The sequence below is a fragment of the Anabrus simplex genome, chromosome 5 (genome assembly GCF_040414725.1).
Source record: "Anabrus simplex isolate iqAnaSimp1 chromosome 5, ASM4041472v1, whole genome shotgun sequence".
NCBI classification, from domain to species: domain Eukaryota; kingdom Metazoa; phylum Arthropoda; class Insecta; order Orthoptera; family Tettigoniidae; genus Anabrus; species Anabrus simplex.
Window position 1 is genome coordinate 361,811,399 of NC_090269.1, and position 20,476 is coordinate 361,831,874.

A 20,476-nucleotide genomic window follows, 5' to 3' on the forward strand; every position below is an offset into this window, starting at 1 on the left:
GGCCAAACTGCTTACATTTCCACCTAAGTGAATCCCTCCCTGCCATGTTATACCTTTCAGTAGATGATCCATGTAAACTATGAACAGCAAAGGTGAAAGATTACAGCCTTGTCTAACCCCTGTAAGTACCCTGAACCAAGAACTCATTCTACCATCAATTCTCACTGAAGCCCAGTTGTCAACATAAATGCCTTTGATTGATTTTAATAATCTACCTTTAATTGCATACTCCTCCAGTATAGTGAACATCTGTTCCCTCGGTACCTTGTTATATGCTTTCTCTAGATCTACGAAACATGAACACAAAGGCCTATTCCTCTCGCTGCATTTTTCAATTACCTGGCGCATACTGAAAATCTGATCCAGACAGCCTCTCTGTGGTCTGAAACCACACTGGTTTTCATCCAACTTCCTCTCAACGACTGATCGCACCTTCCCTTCCAAGATGCCAGTGAATACTTTGCCTGGTATACTAATCAATGAGATACCTCAATAGTTGTTGCAATCCTTCCTGTTCCCTTGCTTATAGATAGGTGCAATTACTGCTTTTGTCCAATCTGAAGATACCTTACCAACACTCCATGCTGATTTTACTACTCTATGAAGCCATTTCATCCCTGCATTCCCACTATACTTCACCACTTCAGGTCTAATTTCATCTATTCCTGCTGCCTTATGACAATGGAGATTTTTACCATCCTTTCCACTTCCTCAAGCATAATTTCACCAACATAATTTTCCTCCTCTGCATGAGCTCCGTTGTTCGTGGCACCACCAAGAACATTTCCTTTTACGTTGAGAAGATGTTCAAAATATTCCCTCCACCTCTCCAGTGATTCCCTGGGATCTATTATGAGTTCACCTGAATTACTCAAAACACTGTTCATTTCCTTTTTCCCTCCCTTTCTAAGATTCTTTATTACTGTCCAGAAAGGTTTCCCTGCTGCTTGACCTAGACTTTCCAGGTTATTATCAAAATCTTCCTATGACCTCTTTTTGGATTCAACAACTATTTGTTTCGCTCTGTTTCTTTCATCTACGTAAAAATCCCTGTCTGCCTCGGCCCTTGTTTGGGGCCATTTCTGATAAGCCTTCTTTTTACGTTTACAGGCTGCTCTTACTTCATCATTCCACCAAGATGTTCGCCTTTTCCCATTTTTACACACAGTTGTTCCTAGGCATTCCCTTGCTGTTTCTACTACAGCATCCCTGTATGCCACCCATTCACTTTCCATATCCTGAACCTGCTTACTGTCTACTGTTCGAAACTTCTCACTAATCATATCCATGTACTTCTGTCTAATTTCCTCATCCTGGAGATTTTCTACCCTTATTCGTTTGCAGACAGATTTCACTTTCTCTACCCTAGGCCTAGAGATACTTAGTTCACTACAGATCAGATAGTGGTCTGTATCATCGAAAATCCACGAAAAACTCATACATTCCTAACAGATTTTTCCTGAATTAAAAGTCTGTTAAGATATAGTCTATTATGGACCTGGTACCCCTAGCCTCCCATGTGTAGCGGTGAATAGCCTTATGCTTGAAGAATGTACTCATAACAGCTAAATCCATAATAGCACAAAAGTCCAGCAAACGCTTCCCATTCCCATTAGCTTCCATATCTTCCCCACATTTACCAATCACCCTTTCGTATCCTTCAGTTCTATTCCCAACTCACGCATTGAAATCGCCCATTAGCACTATTCTATCCTTGCTGTTGACCCTGACCACGATGTCACTCAATGCTTCATAAAACTTGTCAACTTCATCCTCATCTGCACCCTCACATGGTGAATACACGGACACAATTCTTGTCCTAATTCCTCCAACTGACAAGTCTACCCACATCATTCGCTCATTTATGTGCCTAACAGAAACTATGTTGCGTGCAATGGTATTCCTGATAAAGAGCCCTACCCCAGACTCTGCTCTTCCCTTTTTAACACCCGTCAAGTACACTTTATAATCTCCTATCTCTTCCTCATTATCTCCCCTTACCCGAATATCACTTACTCCTAGCACATCCAGATGCATCCTCTTTGCTGACACAGCCAGTTCTACCGTCTTTCTTCCATAAGCCCCATTAATATTGATAGCTCCCCAACGAATTCCATTTCGTTCGCCAAGTTGTTTCCAAGGAGTCCCTCGCCTGTCAAATGGGAATGGGACTCCATTACTCCCACAGGTCCGAGGCTTGCTTAAAATGTTCTGAGCTCGGTAAATTCATGAAGCAGGATGCTACCCTACTTGCACATAGTCCAAGTGAGGATCTCTCCTCTAACGGGTTATGGACCACCGGTGAATTGTATAGTCCTAGGCGCCTAAGCACAAGGAGGGCCACGACTCACATGTCCGAGATGGCCACTCCCATTCCATAGCAACTGGTATCCCAACTCTCAGGACCACTTACTAGGCCACTCGGCCATTTCCCATGGTTCACGTACTAGGACGTGACTACAGTAACCCACAAACATGAACCATTTATTTATTTATTTATTTATTTTATTTATTGATGAATTTATTTAATGCGAAGTTAGGGCTCTTGGCCATCTCTTACACTTAACCACATTATGCGGCTTAATACTGAATACAAACTTAATATTCAAACTTAACACACTGTATATAATATTATAATAATATAACTTAATATAGACTAAAACTAAAAGATTACATCCTAAGTCTAAAATGAGAAAAATAAATTCAATATTAACTGCTCTAGGTGAAATTCATATAATATAACAGTAATTTATGTAAACTTTTGGGAACAATTTACTCAAGACATTCACTCACACATTCACACATAGCCTACGTATTCAAGAGGAAATCTTTAGACTGTCTTTTGAAGGTAATTAATGAGGAACAATTTCTAATTTCATGGGGTAAAGCATTCCATATTCTAGCGCCCGACACAAGGAAAGAATTACTGAAGGCAGATGTATGTTGTGGAGGTATTGCAATTGTTGACCCAGATCACGTGTCACGGTTATGAAAGGAAGATAAAAAACGGAAATTACCGGAGAGATATTCAGGTATATTTTCAGTCAAGAGTCGATAAATAAGGGTTGATACATGGTGATTTCTATGCTGCTCTACTTTTAACCAAGAAAGTTGTGCATAAAAAGGGGATACATGCGAGGCAAAATGCAATGAAAAAATAAATCTAATGCAGGAGTTTAAAGCTCATTGCAATTTCCTATTTTGTTCACTGGTAGCATCCAGCAACACAACATCACAATAGTTAAAAATTGGAACTATCAATGTGTGAACCAGTTTTATTTTTAAGTTGAGAGGTAATACGGTCTGGTGAATCTTAAGGGGATGAAGTGATGAATGAACTTTCCTGCATAGTTAGTGACATGCTCATCCAAGTTTAAAGTTTCATTTACAGTGACTCCAAGGCTTTTTACTGATTTACAGAATGGGATAGCAACGCCATTTAGTTGAATGACTGGAATTTGTAGACTGTGTAAATGGACTTTTACTTTACTGTACTTTTACTGAACTCGTTATTTCATTCCAGCCATTTGGTACTTCTGGTGAAGTACTTCTCTTTTTTCTTCTTAATCAGTGCAAAGTCTTAGTCACTGGGAAGGAAGGAAGGAATGGCCCCTAATGGGAAAAACACGAGTTATTATTTTGAAGAGATGGAGGCAGTGAACTAGTATGTATTGGAAACAGACCAATGTATGATTCTTATTCTGTCCAGAGCACCCATCACTCAGCAGAACTAAATGATTGGCAGTGATGGCTTTGCTATTAAAATAATGTAACAACATAGACATGACTTCATTTTCCCCCTTTCTTCCTACTGTTTCTTTGTAAACATATCTCGTACCACTGTCACCTGCCAAATCGTGTACACCAAACACATAATACTAGAGTTGCCTGCAGAAGAGTACGTCATTAGTATCTATATGAGGCAATGGCAGGTTCTGCATGAAATTAAATTAAATTACCTTGCAAGTCCTTTCTCTAACAGCTTGTTTGTATGCTCTCTTCATTTCAAAAAATGGATCTGCCCTCCTCTGATGCAACTCCTCCACTGGCATGAGTACTTTCTTTTCTTCATGATCTGATGCATTTTCTATTTGTAACTGTAATGCATCACATGTGCAATAAGTACCTGTTCTGGGAATACCGAACTTGATGTTAAATTCATTGGGCCGACTGCAGAAACGGTATTTAGACAATGTTAACGGTTAAACAATATTGAAGTACGGCTGCCACATTGCTAAGACGTTATTTATCACTTAGACACTGTCTAAAACCAATGTTCAACCGGCCATGTTTAAACACTGCTGAGGACACTGTTTAACCTCAAATTTTAGGAGTGAGTCACAATCAGAGGTTATGTACCATGAAACATAGCCTATAATTTTTATTATCATATTGAGACGATTCCGGGAAGAAAGGTTAGTCCAATGGCAACCTGTGGATCGTCTGCAGTGAAAATGCAGCAATTCATCTGAAATGATCGAGCAGATACATTTTAAAATATGATTTCACTTTTCAAGAGACCAGGAACTTGTTTCTTGAGCCTGACACTGACATAAGGCACAGTCCGGTAACTGTCAACTTAACAACAATTCTTGGCAACCGATATATTTTATTATATCTGGGATAATTTCCCAGGAATTACAGGTCACATTGACTACATCCATATCAGAATAACTTGTCTCGATCTTCAGCGGGCTATCACATACATCAACCAGGAGAGAAACAGCTATATTATGTTTACTGCCAAGCACACATAATAGTGGCACTATAAAGTAGGTTGCGCATGTATTTTTCTGGATAATCGTCATACTAATTTAGATAAGTTTCCTGCAACTAGGAGATAGGAGAAGTCAAGGAGTGGGAAGGAAGAGCTGTGGCCATATTAACAGCCCCAGTATTTGCCTGGTGTAAAAATGGGGATACTATGGAAAATTATCTTCAGGGCTGCTGGTGGTGCGATTTGAACCTATGATCTCGAGAAAGCAAGCTACAACTATATGGCCCATACAACTCATTCGGTTACACAGTACTACAATTTCATCTTCCCTTCGCCAATGTCATTTAGGCTACACTCACCGTAACAACATTATAATCAAGGCTACACTTCCTTGTTCGGTTGCACGTCAGTTTAGTCTTGATAATATTATGAGATTTCATTTCCAACGAAAGAGATACACTTACCGTATCTGTTGATGATACAGATGTCGATTCCCATAGGGGATATGTAATATTTGTTCCGAATGAGTAAATTTATAATACCAATATAAATGGTCCGTTATTGGACATTATAAATTTTCCAGCTAACTCCCCCGTGTGCTAGGCTGGGCTCATCAGTTGGTACCTAGCACACCTACCAAGACGCATGGCCAGTGCATACCGTAGAGGCCACTGCGTAGGCTAATTGTAGCCACCGGCAGTGCCAATGCACTATGAGACACTGTCTCACTACTAAAAATTGATGCCTGCTTGGCCATCAGATGATACAGATGTCGATTCCCATAGGGGATATGTAATATTTGTTCCGAATGAGTAAATTTATAATACCAATATAAATGGTCCGTTATTGGACATTATAAATTTTCCAGCTAACTCATTCCAGGTTGCCAGCGTTTCGCCCCCGTGTGCTAGGCTGGGCTCATCAGTTGGTACCTAGCACACCTACCAAGACGCATGGCCAGTACATACCGTGGAGGCCACTGCGTAGGCTAATTGTAGCCACCGGCAGTGCCAATGCACTATGAGACACTGTCTCACTACTAAAAATTGATGCCTGCTTGGCCATCAGATGATACAGATGTCGATTCCCATAGGGGATATGTAATATTTGTTCCGAATGAGTAAATTTATAATACCAATATAAATGGTCCGTTATTGGACATTATAAATTTTCCAGCTAACTCATTCCAGGTTGCCAGCGTTTCGCCCCCGTGTGCTAGGCTGGGCTCATCAGTTGGTACCTAGCACACCTACCAAGACGCATGGCCAGTGCATACCGTGGAGGCCACTGCGTAGGCTAATTGTAGCCACCGGCAGTGCCAATGCACTATGAGACACTGTCTCACTACTAAAAATTGATGCCTGCTTGGCCATCAGATGATACAGATGTCGATTCCCATAGGGGATATGTAATATTTGTTCCGAATGAGTAAATTTATAATACCAATATAAATGGTCCGTTATTGGACATTATAAATTTTCCAGCTAACTCATTCCAGGTTGCCAGCGTTTCGCCGCCGTGTGCTAGGCTGGGCTCATCAGTTGGCAGCTAGCACACCTACCAAGACGCATGGCCAGTGCATACCGTGGAGGCCACTGCGTAGGCTAATTGTAGCCACCGGCAGTGCCAATGCACTATGAGACACTGTCTCACTACTAAAAATTGATGCCTGCTTGGCCATCAGATGATACAGATGTCGATTCCCATAGGGGATATGTAATATTTGTTCCGAATGAGTAAATTTATAATACCAATATAAATGGTCCGTTATTGGACATTATAAATTTTCCAGCTAACTCATTCCAGGTTGCCAGCGTTTCGCCCCCGTGTGCTAGGCTGGGCTCATCAGTTGGTACCTAGCACACCTACCAAGACGCATGGCCAGTGCATACCGTGGAGGCCACTGCGTAGGCTAATTGTAGCCACCGGCAGTGCCAATGCACTATGAGACACTGTCTCACTACTAAAAATTGATGCCTGCTTGGCCATCAGATGATACAGATGTCGATTCCCATAGGGGATATGTAATATTTGTTCCGAATGAGTAAATTTATAATACCAATATAAATGGTCCGTTATTGGACATTATAAATTTTCCAGCTAACTCATTCCAGGTGGCCTCCACGGTATGCACTGGCCATGCATCTTGGTAGGTGTGCTAGGTACCAACTGATGAGCCCAGCCTAGCACACGGCGGCGAAACGCTGGCAACCTGGAATGAGTTAATTGGAAAATTTATAATGTCCAATAACGGACCATTTATATTGGTATTATAAATTTACTCATTCGGAACAAATATTACATATCCCCTATGGGAATCGACATCTGTATCATCTGATGGCCAAGCAGGCATCAATTTTTAGTAGTGAGACAGTGTCTCATAGTGCATTGGCACTGCCGGTGGCTACAATTAGCCTACGCAGTGGCCTGCACGGTATGCACTGGCCATGCGTCTTGGTAGGTGTGCTAGGTACCAACTGATGAGCCCAGCCTAGCACACGGGGGCGAAACGCTGGCAACCTGGAATGAGCTAGCTGGAAAATTTATAATGTCCAATAACGGACCATTTATATTGGTCTTACCGTATCTGTCGGCAATTCATGCTCATGCTTAGCCATATTTGTGTAATGTGCAGGAAGACAACAGCTGACTAACGACGAATTTCACTGTTTGCGACAAGCAAAGAATTACATGGAGGATACTTCTATTTCCATTTTCAAACCAATATTGAAACTTTAAATGATTTTTAGCTGAACACCAGCTGAACACTCTTGATGCAATGGAGTATCATGCGTGACTTAGACGTTGTTTAGGTAGACGTTTTCTAACGCTTAAAACTAGTCATAGTTTCTGCAATCAGCTCACTGAAAACACTATAATAAAGCTTGTCTGGCACATTCAGTCTTACTTCATCAAAGAACATTTTGAGCATACGGCTCACGTTCAAACACTCCGGTAAATATACTCTGTTTGGGTTATCACGACAGGAATATTGAGACTGTCTGACCCTGAATTACTTTATGTGCCCTTGTTTGGTCGTGAATGGTACTTATCATTCATATCCTTGGGTGAAACACCCGTTACCTTTAAGGAATGCAGAATATTTCTAGCTCTAGTTATTCCATGTAAAGCAATCATAGAATTGTGGCACACTTCGTCCTCAATGCCATTAACTCTTACTTTATAAGAATAGATGACATCATGGTTATAAGTTATAAGAAAGGCCAGTTTCCTCTTTACACCAATGCCTTTTCTGTTTTATGTTGGAAAATTATGAGTTCTGAGAGGTAAAAATTCAGTTCATTCTTAGATGACATACCACTGAATCATAGTGTTATACAGAGGATGGTTGCCTAGTTGTACTTCCTCTTAAAACAGTAATCACCACCACGTGTCAGGAGTTTTTCTCTGTTCTCAAGACCTATCCATGAAAAGCATTTCAGTCTTCTGCAGCTGCAAATGTATCAGAACCGTTAGTAATAATTAATATCATATTGTTTTACTGTAAGTGAAACGCAATGATTATTGATAAATAAATCCCCAAAAGCAAAAAGCACTCGCTCAATACTGAACCATGAGCTTTGTAAATGAGCACACACAACCTTAAAGTTAACAAGCAAAATAACTGCAATCATCTCCAGTCATTCCTTTTTGTTGCTTTGATGAAACACTCCCTTCACTCTATATTCTTTTTAACTCAACACATCTCTTCTTTTTCTTCCGCCTTTTAAGAGGCCATTCTACAATGCGCTCAGAATCCCTCTCAGCTTTCGACATAATGCAATGGTAACAGCTGATGGCTGCAACACAACATAGTGGAACATGTTATGGATTGCAAGCAAAAACAAACAATGTCATTTGACTATGTTCTTGCTGGAAAGCCAACCAACATTGTTTGTTTTTACAGAAGTACCAAGTATCTCAGTGACTATAGCTGCTTTTGTAGAATTTGTGATGTACATAGAGAGACGAGAATCTGTTATTTCCATTTTACTAATAAACTGATTTTTTTTTTTTTTGACACTGGTTGTTTTCGCCAGAAATCCTCCAAATTACAGCATGGTAAAGATTCATTTTCCATACTTTCCAAGTTCAGGTGGAAGGTAATTACATCACAGGATGAAATAAAATATTGAACAAGACACGAAGACATGAATTTCTACATTAATCCAAATAATACCTTTAAGTAATTCAAAACTTACAGCAATAGCACAACAAAAGTAAGTAATTACTATTTCTATTAACCACTTCACTACAATGTTAATTGTCTAGCTTAATACGTACAGTACTAATGAAATTAAAATTTTCATGGTTAAAAGTGAAACTTACCACCACATTATGCTCCTTGTCACCCAAATTACTACTGAAGACTCGTAACTTATGATCCTTACACCCTATGCAAACAGACAGACAGACTTTAGATGGTTCTGCATGACTTAGAGTTGCTGGGTTCCAACAAAGACAAGTTGGACTTCCGTGGATATGAACAAAAGTACGTAAAAAATTGATGTATTTGCCTTCACCACCACCCTCCGTACCACTATTACGATCCTGTAAGATAAGAAAACACACATTTTACTCTCATTGCACTCTGAACTACCCCTGCAAGGAGGACAGGATGGGTTTGGAATATAAATGTGTTGTCACTATTGTAGTTCATTATGTTAATGGAGGAAAGGGCGGAAGTAGATTCTGCCCTGTCAATAAAGATAGGGCTGGAGAGAGAGAGAGAGAGAGAGAGAGAGAGAGAGTGCCCAAGTGCAAGTGCAAGTGTGAGTGTGTGTGTAGGAAAGAGAACTGGGGTAGAGTGTTATTCAGGAATTATGTAGCGGCAGATGTTGAGGAAAGTAGAAGAGAAGGAGGAGGGAAAGAAGAAGGTGGTAGTCTTTCAAGTTGGTACAAACAACGTAAAGCAAGCAGGTATAAGTACCAACATACTTGAGGATGTGTGTGATCTGGTAAATGCAGCACAGGTGAAGTTTAAGGAAGCAGAGATTATCAGCGGAATACCGTGTAGGAGGGATACTGTCTAGAAGGTGATTGGGAACTTAAATGAGGCTACGGATTGGGTATGTGGGAAACTGGAAGTGAGATTTCTAGATCCTAATGGGTGGAGAGGAGATAGGGATCTGCGTTCAGATGGCCTTCAATTAAACTGTAGTGGTACCGGTACATATAAGTTAGGAAATTAGTTTAAGGGGTTATAGGGAGGTACATTCAGGGAACCAGGGTGGCATAGGGAGCGGTGATATGGTTACAGGGATCTGGAAGTCAAGTAGGGATGACATAAAATTGAAAAGAAAGGAATATAATTAAGTAGTTTAATATATACTTACCAGATATTGTAATAGGAAATGAATCATGGCGGAGAAATTATAAAATGGATGCAGAAATTTTCTCACGGGACTGGAGTATGCATTGTAGAGATAGGATAGGAATGGTAGGAGGGGGAGGATTCATTCTGCTCAAAGAAGAATGTGTAAGCTACGAAAAAGTTAAAGATGACAAACAAGAAATTCTAGGTGTAAGGCTCATTTCTAAAGACAATAAGGCAACTTAATGTCTTTGGAGTGTACAGACTGGGAAAGAGTAGCACTGATGCTGATTCAGAACTATTTGGTGATATAATCATATGTGGGAAACGACATGGAAAGGAATGTGATTGTAGTGGGACATCTGAATTTACCAAATGTCAATTGGGAAGGTAGCCTAATGCAAACAAAAGGAAGCATGATCAACAAATTGTAAATAAGTTAATATGGGAAGGACAGCTGATTCAGAAAATGATGGAACCAACTAGAGGGAGGAATATTCTGTACGTGATGCTGGTAAAACCAGATGAGCCCTATCGAGAAACCAAAGTAATAAATGGTATTAGTGATCATGAAGCTGTTTTTATCATACTTACAAATAAATTATATAGAAAGGAAGGTCTTAAAAGTAGGACTATAGGCAGTACCACATGGCTGATAAAACAGGCATGAGGAGTTCTTAAAAAGTAACTATGATATGTGGAAAATGGTAAATAAAAATGTAAACAGACTCTGGGATGGGTTTAAAGCAACTGTTGAGGAATGTGAAAACAGGTTTGTACCTTTAAAGGTGGTAAGGAATGGCAAAGAACCACAATATTATAACAGAGAAGCAAAGGCAATTAAGAAGGAGGTGCAGACTGGAAATAAATAGAGTTAGAAATGTCTGTGGAAGTAAGGAGAAATTGAAGGAACTTACTAGAAAATTGAATCCAGCAAAGAAGGCAGCTAAGGATAACACAGTGGCAAGCATAATTGGCAGTCATACAAATTTTAGTGAAAAATGGAAGGGCATGTATAGGTACTTTAAGGCAAAAACAGGTTCCAAGAAAGACATTCCAGGAATCATTAATGAACAAGGGGAGTGTGTATGTAAGGATCTTGAAAAGGCAGAAGTATTCAGTCAACAGTATGTAAAGACTGTTGGTTACAAGGATAATGTCTAGATAGAGGAGGAGACTAATACTAAAGAAGTATTAAAACTTGCCTATGATAACAATGACATTTACAATAAGATATAAAAGTTGAAAACTAGGCAAACTGCTGGAATTGATAAAATTTCTGGGGATATACTAAAGACAATGGATTGGGATATAGTACCATATCTGAAGTACTTATTTGATAATTGTTTGCATGAAGGAGCTATACCAAATGAAGTGAGAATAGCTATAGTAGCCCTGTGTATACTATTACAGGCCAGTAAGTTTGACATGCGCATTGTATGTAAGCTTTGGGAAGGCATTCTTTCTGATTATATTAGACATATTTGCAAAATTAATAACTGGTTTGATAGAAGGCAGTTCGGGTTTAGGAAAGGTTATTCCACTGAAGCTCGACTTGTAGGATTCCAGCAAGATATAGCAGATATCTTTGATTCAGGAGGTCAAATGGACTGTATCGCGATTGACCTGTCTAAAGCATTTGATAAGGTGGATCATGGGAGACTACTGGCAAAAATGAGTGCAACTGGACTAGACAAAATAGCAACCCTATGGGCTGCTATATTTCTAGAAAATAGATTTCAGAGAATTAGAGTAGGCGAGGCTTTACCTGACCATATAATAATTAAGAGGGGAATTCCTCAAGGCAGTATTATCGGACCTTTATGTTTCATATATATAAATTATATGAGTAAAGAAGTGGAATCAGAGATAAGGCTTTTTGCAGATGATGTTATTCTGTATAGAGTAATAAATATGTTATAAGATTGTGAGCAACTGCAAAATGACTTTGATAATGTTGTGAGATGGGCAGCAGGCAATGGTATGATGATAAATAGGGTTAAAAGTCAGGTTGTGAGTTTCACAAATAGGAAAAATCTTCTGTTTTAATTACTGCATTGATGGGGTTAAAGTTCCTTATGGGGATCATTGTAAGTACCTAGGTGTTAATATAAGGAAAAATTTTTATTGGGGAAATCACATAAATGGGATTGTAAATAAAGGGTGCAAATCTCTGCACATGGTTATGAGGGTGTTTAGGGTTTGTAGTAAGGATTTAAATGAGAGGACATATAAGTCTCTGGTAAGATCCCACATAGAGTATGGTTCCAGCATATGGGACCCTCACCAGGATTACTTGATTCAAGAACTGGAAAAAATCCACAAAAAACTATGCAGCTCAATTTGTTCTGGGTGATTTCCAACAAAAGAATAGCGTTACAAAAATCAATCAATCAATCAATCAATCAATCAATCAATCACTACTGATCTGCATTTAGGGCAGTCGCCCAGGTGGCAGATTCCCAATCTGATGTTTTCCTAGCCTTTTCTTAAATGATCGCAAAGAAATTGGAAAATGATTGAACATTTCCCTTGGAAAGTTATTCCAATCCCTAACTCCCCTTCCTATAAATGAATATTTGCCCCAATTTGTCCTCTTGAATTCCAACTTTATCTTCATATTGTGATCTTTCCTACTTTTAAAGACACCATCCAAACTTATTCGTCTACTGATGTCCTCCCACGCAATCTCTCCACTGACAGCTCGGAACATAGGCCTACCACTTAGTCGAGCAGCTCGTCTCCTTTCCACCAAGTCTTCCCAGCCCAAACTTTGCAACATTTTTGTAACGCTACTCTTTTGTCGGAAATCGCCCAGAACAAATCGAGCTGCTTTTCTTTGGATTTTTTCTAGTTTTTGAATCAAGTAATCCTGGTGAGGGTCCCATACACTGGAACCATACTCTAGTTGGGGTCTTACCGGAGACGTATATGCCCTCTCCTTTATATCCTTACTACCACCCCTAAATACCCTCATAACCATGTGAAGAGATCTGTACCCTTTATTAACAATCATATTTATGTGATTACCCGAATGAAGGTATTTTCTTATACTAACACCTAGGTACTTACAATGATCCCCAAAAGGAACTTTCACTCCATCAATGCAGTAATTAAAACTGAGAGGACTTTTCCTATTTGTGAAACTCACAACCTGACTTTTAACCCTGTTTATCATCATACCATTGCCCACCGTCCATCTCACAACACTATAGAGGTCACCCTGCAACCGCTCACAATCTTGTAACTTATTAATTACTCTGTACAGAATAACATCATCTGCAAACAGCCTTATCTCCGATTCCACTTCTTTACACATATCATTGATATATATAAGAAAACATAAAGGTCCAATAATACTGCCTTGAGGAATTCCCCTCATAATTATTATTCCCAGTAGTGGGCATTAATACATATTAGGCTACCCTAAACAGCTCTAACTCTACTGGGAACACACTACCAGATATCTGATGTCTCTAAGGAAATGCCAGCCCATTCTTCCTGAAGAGCTTTACCTAGAACACTGCATGATTAATATTTGGAGCAGAGTTGACATAGATTACAATATAACACATATGCACCTGAAATTGAGGTCAGCCGTATGTATGGCCTTACTGCCCACAAAACATTCCCACACAGACTTTGCTTCAAAAAGCAGCATCGTCATACTGATATAGAAAATAGTCACGTTATAGAACTGGTCTTCTACCAACAACAATAGGGCCTATATGCAACTGAGCAAAATTACCTTTTATCCTTCTACATTTATACTAAAGCCACAAGAGTTGACGGAGTCTGATGATCAGCCCCACTGGCAAGAAAAAGTTGACTAGCGCTGCTCGAAAATGGTCTGTTGCTATGGCAACGATAACAACAATGTCACATTTAAGGAAGCTATCGCCACATGGGTTGGCTTGCTCTAAGTTGCTTTTGTGATATTATTTGGTATGGTACTGTGTTAGCTGTTGCTGCTGTATGTATTTACTTGTTTGTTTTCTGGATATTATTTTTGTTGATTGTTTATTTTTTTGTAAGTTAATCAGTGGCTAGTTGTACAGTTCTATTCTGTATTGAACATGTGCATTTGTTGAGGTATTGTCAGGAACTGATGATTCTGTTGGTGATTACAAAATCTCATATTTGTCGGCATTGACGTGTTCCATCGTAAATGCTGGAATTATTAGCACGAGCTAAGGAACGGGTCAAAGTTTAATCAATTACATTAGGCTACATGTTTTATTAAACACTCAGCCGGTATGAAAGGGTGATATGCCGCAGATGAAGGTAACTATGACAACGCAGCATACTTCGCAATTAATCTTTTCACCACTCAAGTATCAGACTCCAACTCTCGTGGGCCCAACTGTAATTTCTGTGCAGTCAAGTCCATTCCATACACTATAATGCCATGCCCTCCATATTAAATTATTCTCGAGGCTCTTGCCACACTCAAACCCTCCCACAGAACTGTCACATTGTACAGCATGATTCACCACTCCCAATCTCACATTTGCTCCTTCCTTCTCTCCAGTGAACTCACTCTGTATGGTACATAACTCTGAGTGATATTTAGCATTTGTTTACCATTACTCTCAACAAATAATGCACAGTCATTATGTTGGTTTTCAAATTAATACCACTATGGAACTCACAGTAGACAGCTTCAATATTGGGAGACTACAAATAGCCACTATCTTTAACACTATGGTTCTTATTAAAAAATGGCCCTGAGAAGCATTGAAATGTCCCTTACAGATTTATTACTGATGAGACAACCAATAATTAATTCAAGTTCAAAGTCGCTGAGCTCCTCTGACCAACTAATTCAGCTCATACTTCCTACTAATAAATAACACATAGCACTCTGTCTCTTTCAGTAATAGTGTAGTGGTAGTCTTCAGTTTACAATTACAGAAGAACCATCACAAACATTCTAACAAATAGTCTACAGAAGAGTTAATGGGAAATCCTGGTGTCACTTTTTCATAGTTTACAGGTAAACAAAATTAAAATTTTATTGCAGATTCATCCCTGGTAAGATAAGAAAGTTTACAGTGCAGTAAACTGCATCTTCCAATGATGATGATGATGATGATGATGATGATGATATCTTCCTCTGTGAACCATGTAACCCTGCCACAGTGGGCAGGCTTCTGGATCCCAATGAACCAGGTAACAAAGCTAAAGGTGCAACCATATGGAAAGTGTATCTGCCAAGAGATCAGACAAATAAATTATTTATTGAAAGGAAGGTAACAGCCTTTCAGAAGTTGCAAGGGCGGCAGTCTGGACAATCGACTGATATGGACCACTAATAATTTTTAACATGGCCTAGCTGTGTTGATACTGCTACATGGCTGAAAGGGACGGCCATAACTAACTCCCGAAAACATGCGTCTCTATCTGTATGAATGAATAATATACTCATCATGGCTTCCTCCCATCTGAAATATTCCAGAGGTAAAATAGTCCCGAATTTGGATCTCCAGGTGGGGATAACGTGAGATGGGGAGGGGCAATCATCAGGAAGACGAATGCTAACATTCTGCAAGTTGGAGCGTGGAAAGTTAGACATTTGAGTCCTGAAAGGTTAAAGAATCTGAAACGGGAAGTTCTTTTACAACTGGCTCCACTTCGCACCAACACAGATAGGTCTTATGGTGACAATGGTATAGGAAATGGCTAGGAGTGGGAATGAAGTGGCCATAGCCTTAATTAAGGTACAGCCCCAGCATTTGCCTGGTGTGAAAATGGAAAACAATAGAAAATCATCTTCAGGGCTGCCAACAGTGGGATTTGAACCCACTATCTCACGGGTGCAAGCTCACAACTGCACACCCCGAAATACACGTCCACTCCTACAGTGGGGTTCAAAGTCACTATCTCCTGAATACAAGCTCACAGCTGTGCGCCTCTAACTGCAAGGCCAACTCGCTCAGTTGAAATGCGGCCAGTAGGCTATCCAGTATTCAGGACACAGTGGGTTCGAACCCCACTGTCGGCAGCCCTGAAGATGGTTTTCCGTAGTTTCCCGTTTTCACACCAGGCTAATGCTGGGGCTGTACCTTAAATAAGGCCACGGCCGCTTCCAACTCCTAGTCGTTTCCTGTCCCATCGTTGCCATAAGACCTATCTGTGTCGGTGCAACCTAAAGCCAATAGCAAAGAAAAAAAAAGAAACTACTCACAAGAACTTAATTAATATAGGACAACAATGTATAACTCACTTTGCTCAGCACATATAGGACTACTGAAAGCTGGGCAATACTCAGGCGCTCCACACAAACTCATTGTTATTGTTTTGGCGACATGCAATACTCAGCATTCGTGACATTGAACTGCCATCCACCAACCCAGTTTTTCCCTCTCTATCGGCGGAACTAGAACACCATCCCATCAAGTAAGCCTACCTTGACTACTTCAGTGACATCATTATTTAGTTTTCTCAAAAGATGACATCTGCTCATCATATACGCTAAGAACACAAATTTCATACACATGATCAGTCTTGAAAGTTTATAAAATTACCAGATGGAGAGCTAATTGTTATATTTTAACCTCTAAGAGTCTTGTTAGCAGACAGACCTGAACATACCTACCTGTTTCTTAAGTTGGCCTATAACAATCCTCTCTTCAAAAGTAATGCATATCAAATCACTACACCAATCAAATGGAGCGAATTCAGCAAACAAAACTGGGTCTGTGCACGATAATGCAAACGAAGGTTTCTGATTTGAAATGAAAACAGTGTCACGGATATCGGACTCTGATCCCTCCACGTCTTCTTGCGCTCCCCATTCTTTGTCCACACTTACTGTGGACCATTCTCGCTCAACGTGTAGGGCTGATGAAGAGTAAAACATATTATTCAAACGCCTAACCGGTACTTACTACAACCACAACCTCACTTCACGTGGTGTAAAACACTGTCCTGTACTGGGCAAATATTTATAAACGATTTCTAGGCACAGAATAAATTTAAACAGTCACAATAGCTCAACAGCTAAATTTATCTGTCAGAAACTTCAACTTTTGTCTATCGTTTGACAGCTCTTCTCAAATATCGTCACTACCCCCATTTAAAATCCAAGATACCCGCCAAAAACGGTATGGAATGAGCACTGCCTGCTCGATTTGTATCCGATGGCTGTTTGCATTCAATGGCTGCTTATAAAAGCCACCGGGTGCGTATCTAGTAGGCAGTGGCAATGAGAATCATAGGCACGGGATAGTCATAAATTAAATAGGCCTACAGAGATTCCCAAGTTCACCTGGAGCAATGCCACAAATTTTCGCACACCGGATCAAAAAAATTAGAATAGGACAAAACACTGCCTTCCTGATAATACATAAGGCCGTCAGGTAGTGACTAAGAAAACAAAGTCAGCTATATAATGGACGGCAGAGAAAGCGCAGAGTGAAAGAGGCTGGGTTTTAGTGATGATATTTTATTTCCACGTATATTCTTGTAAATATATAATTTTGCCTCATTAAATGAATATGCGTCCTGCAGTCCTGTAGGGTTATAAGCTGGATAAGAACATTTCTAAATTCAAGGCTTCAGAAAGTCAAAGTAGGAAATTATATATCACAGGAAGAGAAAGTTTGGAAGGAAATTGCACAGGGTAGTGTAATCGATCCGTTACTTTTCTTAATGTACACAAATGATTTAGGGAACAATATAACATCAAAAATAAGATTGTATGCAGATGACATAATTGTTTATAGGAAAATAAATAACATTGAGGATTGTTCAGAATTACAAAGGGACCTTAAGAGTATCCATCAATGAGCTGAAGAAAATAATATGAAGGTTAATGGAAGCAAATCAACTGTTACAACATTTACAAACAGGAGCTTTAAAACTGAATTTGAATATACTTTGGATGAGGTAGTTATCTCAAAAGATGGCAAGTGCAAATACTTAGGTGTGAGATTTGAAAGTAATTTGCACTGGAAGGGTCATCTTGATGACATTGTTGGGAAAGCATACAGATAGTTACATGTCATAATGAGGCTACTTAAAGGATGCAACAAAGAACTAAAAGAACAAAGTTACTTAAGTGTGGTTCGTCCATTATTGGAATATGCAAACAGTGTTTGGAATCCTCACCAAGAATCTATACAAATAAAAATGAATCGCTAAATGTGTTGCTAAGCGCAAAACTCGGGAACGGCTGGACCAATTCGGCTAATTCTTTTTTTTTAAATATTCGTCGAAGTCCGAGTAAGGTTTTTACGAAGAGAAAAACTGGAAAAATGCCAGGAAAAACGTAAAATCCCCATTTCTCTTTTTCCATTCAAACTGTTCGTCTCTCTTTCCTTCTCCCACGTTTGCGCTTAGCGCTGCCCTCCTCTAATCCAGCGCGTTTGGCAAATGTCCGTAAATCTTAATGTTATCAGTTAAAATGGGTGAATATCGGATTATGTACAAAATTTTAAGTCGCATTTGACGCCATTAACAAAAAAAAAGGAGTTTACAAAATGATCGAGTGTGAAAATGTTAAAATAATGGAATGTTACCTCAAATGCAAAATCTTCATTGCATAGAACCTATCATGCCATAACTCCTATTTAATATTCACTATATTTGTAATTTTTTCACTGCTGGTAAAGGAACATTTCAGCTCGACGTAGATAAGTTTGTTTTGAAATTTAAATGATAAGAACATGCACTATTTGTGTTTACTTTTAGTCATGTTCAGAGATTTTTTTTCAGGCACGAAAAAGTCAGTCGCTGGCCAACTTCTTTGCTATTGAATTTTCATGGGTGGTCAAAGCGAAGCAACTGGTCTTCAGATATGGAAGTTATTTTTAAAACAAACCCCAAGTTCTTATCTCGCTTAGTTCTCAGTTTGTGACAGGAAGAACGTCTCCTTGGGTTTTGGTTTCGCGCGAGAGTCGGATGGCTGACTGTCTCGTTGCCTCGACTGCCGGTACGGATCACCCAAACGTACGCTCTCCAGACAGTCGCATGCTGTGTCGTATTTTGTTACAGTTGGAGACCTTTGTCTACCCTGATTGTTTTTAAATCTTCGCTTCTCAACAAACAAGTTCATCGATGTCTTTGGTTGACTGATTTATCTTGTATGTGCTTCCATACACAGTATACTCATTTCAAGACTCATGCCGCCTACAAGACGCGGGCGGAGCAACTTCGGTCGAAGAACTCGAAATGCTACAAGCCAAGCTAATTTTCAGTCTAATCAAAACTGCACAACAACGTTAAGAGCGAAAGGAAACGAAGGATTCGGATATCACAAACCGGTGCAGCGCGTCGTTCAGCTAATAATCTTGCAAGTTTGAATCGAGCTGCTTTCAGTTACTATGTTTCAATTGACTACAGTGCCTATCAATGCGTTGCTATTGGATCTATGAACTCAGTTTGCCAATATTGTAAGGCATTGAAATACAAAAATGAATCCGCTGGATTGTGTTGCGCAAATGGCAAAGTGAAATTAGTGCCATTGACTCCACCACCATATCCATTGTCCTCATTGGTTTCAGAAACAGGAACAGATTTCATATATTTCCTTACGAATATCCAAAAATATAACAACTGCTTTCAAATGACTTCATTTGGGGAAACAAATGTACTTCGGGACAATTTCATGCCAACTTTCAAGGTAACATACAACAAGCAGACTTATCCCCCATGTTGCTTTGTTTACTTTATTTTATAGATTTGGTGACAAAAATAATAAACCTGTCCTTCTTAATTTACAGATACAAGGCCAAATATATCATAGAGCAGGTTCACCGTTGTCGGTGTTAGATGGCGACTACAAATTTCTGCAAATTTATTTCATGGGCAATTCAATACAAGAAACTGATCTGCGTTGTGCTCATAAAAGTTCAGTGAAGAGGTCTATTGTAGAACAATTACAAACTTTTTCATCAACACAATCAGTTGATTACAGTGTTCAGAACTGCCCTGGATCTCATGCCATCTGATAGGCCTAATCACAAAATTGTAATCAGAACTATCCATCCGAATTTTTGAACTCGCTGGATTTGCCAGGATTGCCGCCTCACATTCTTCAATTAAAGGTCTGATCAATGGTCATAATGTTGCGAAATATCAACCAACCGCGTCTTTGTAAAGGCACACGGCTAGCGGTGATAACATTACTGAACAACGTGATAGAAGCAACCATTCTAACGGGGAAGTATAAAGGAGAAGACGTTTTGATACCACGCATCCCTATGATTCCGACTGACATCCCATTTGAATTTAAACGACTGCAGTTTCCAGTGCAGCTCGCTTTTGCTAGGACCATAAATAAATCCCAGGGGCAGCCATTGAATGTTTGCAGCATTAATCTTGAAAACCCATGTTTTTCGCATGGCCAATTGTATGTTGCCTGTTCCCGTATTGGAAAACCATCAACTTTGTTTATTTACGCGCCAGGTAATCAAACAAAAAATGTTGTGTATCTTCGTAGT

General features: G+C 39.5%; 1 protein-coding gene across 1 annotated transcript in view; it reads right to left on the reverse strand.

Annotated features, from left to right (window-relative positions):
- The window catches only part of Nup37 (nuclear pore complex protein Nup37), a 65,142-nt gene extending 48,010 nt beyond the window's left edge, over window positions 1-17,132 (reverse strand). Inside the window, exons 1-2 of the mRNA XM_067148621.2 lie at window positions 16,630-17,132; window positions 9,047-9,268 (exon numbers count right to left, since the gene is read on the reverse strand). Of these exons, the coding sequence (XP_067004722.1) occupies window positions 9,047-9,268; window positions 16,630-16,893 (486 nt within the window). The 5' untranslated portion in view covers window positions 16,894-17,132. The remainder of the gene's footprint in view (window positions 1-9,046; window positions 9,269-16,629) is intronic.
- Between the last annotated feature and the right edge of the window lie 3,344 nt (window positions 17,133-20,476).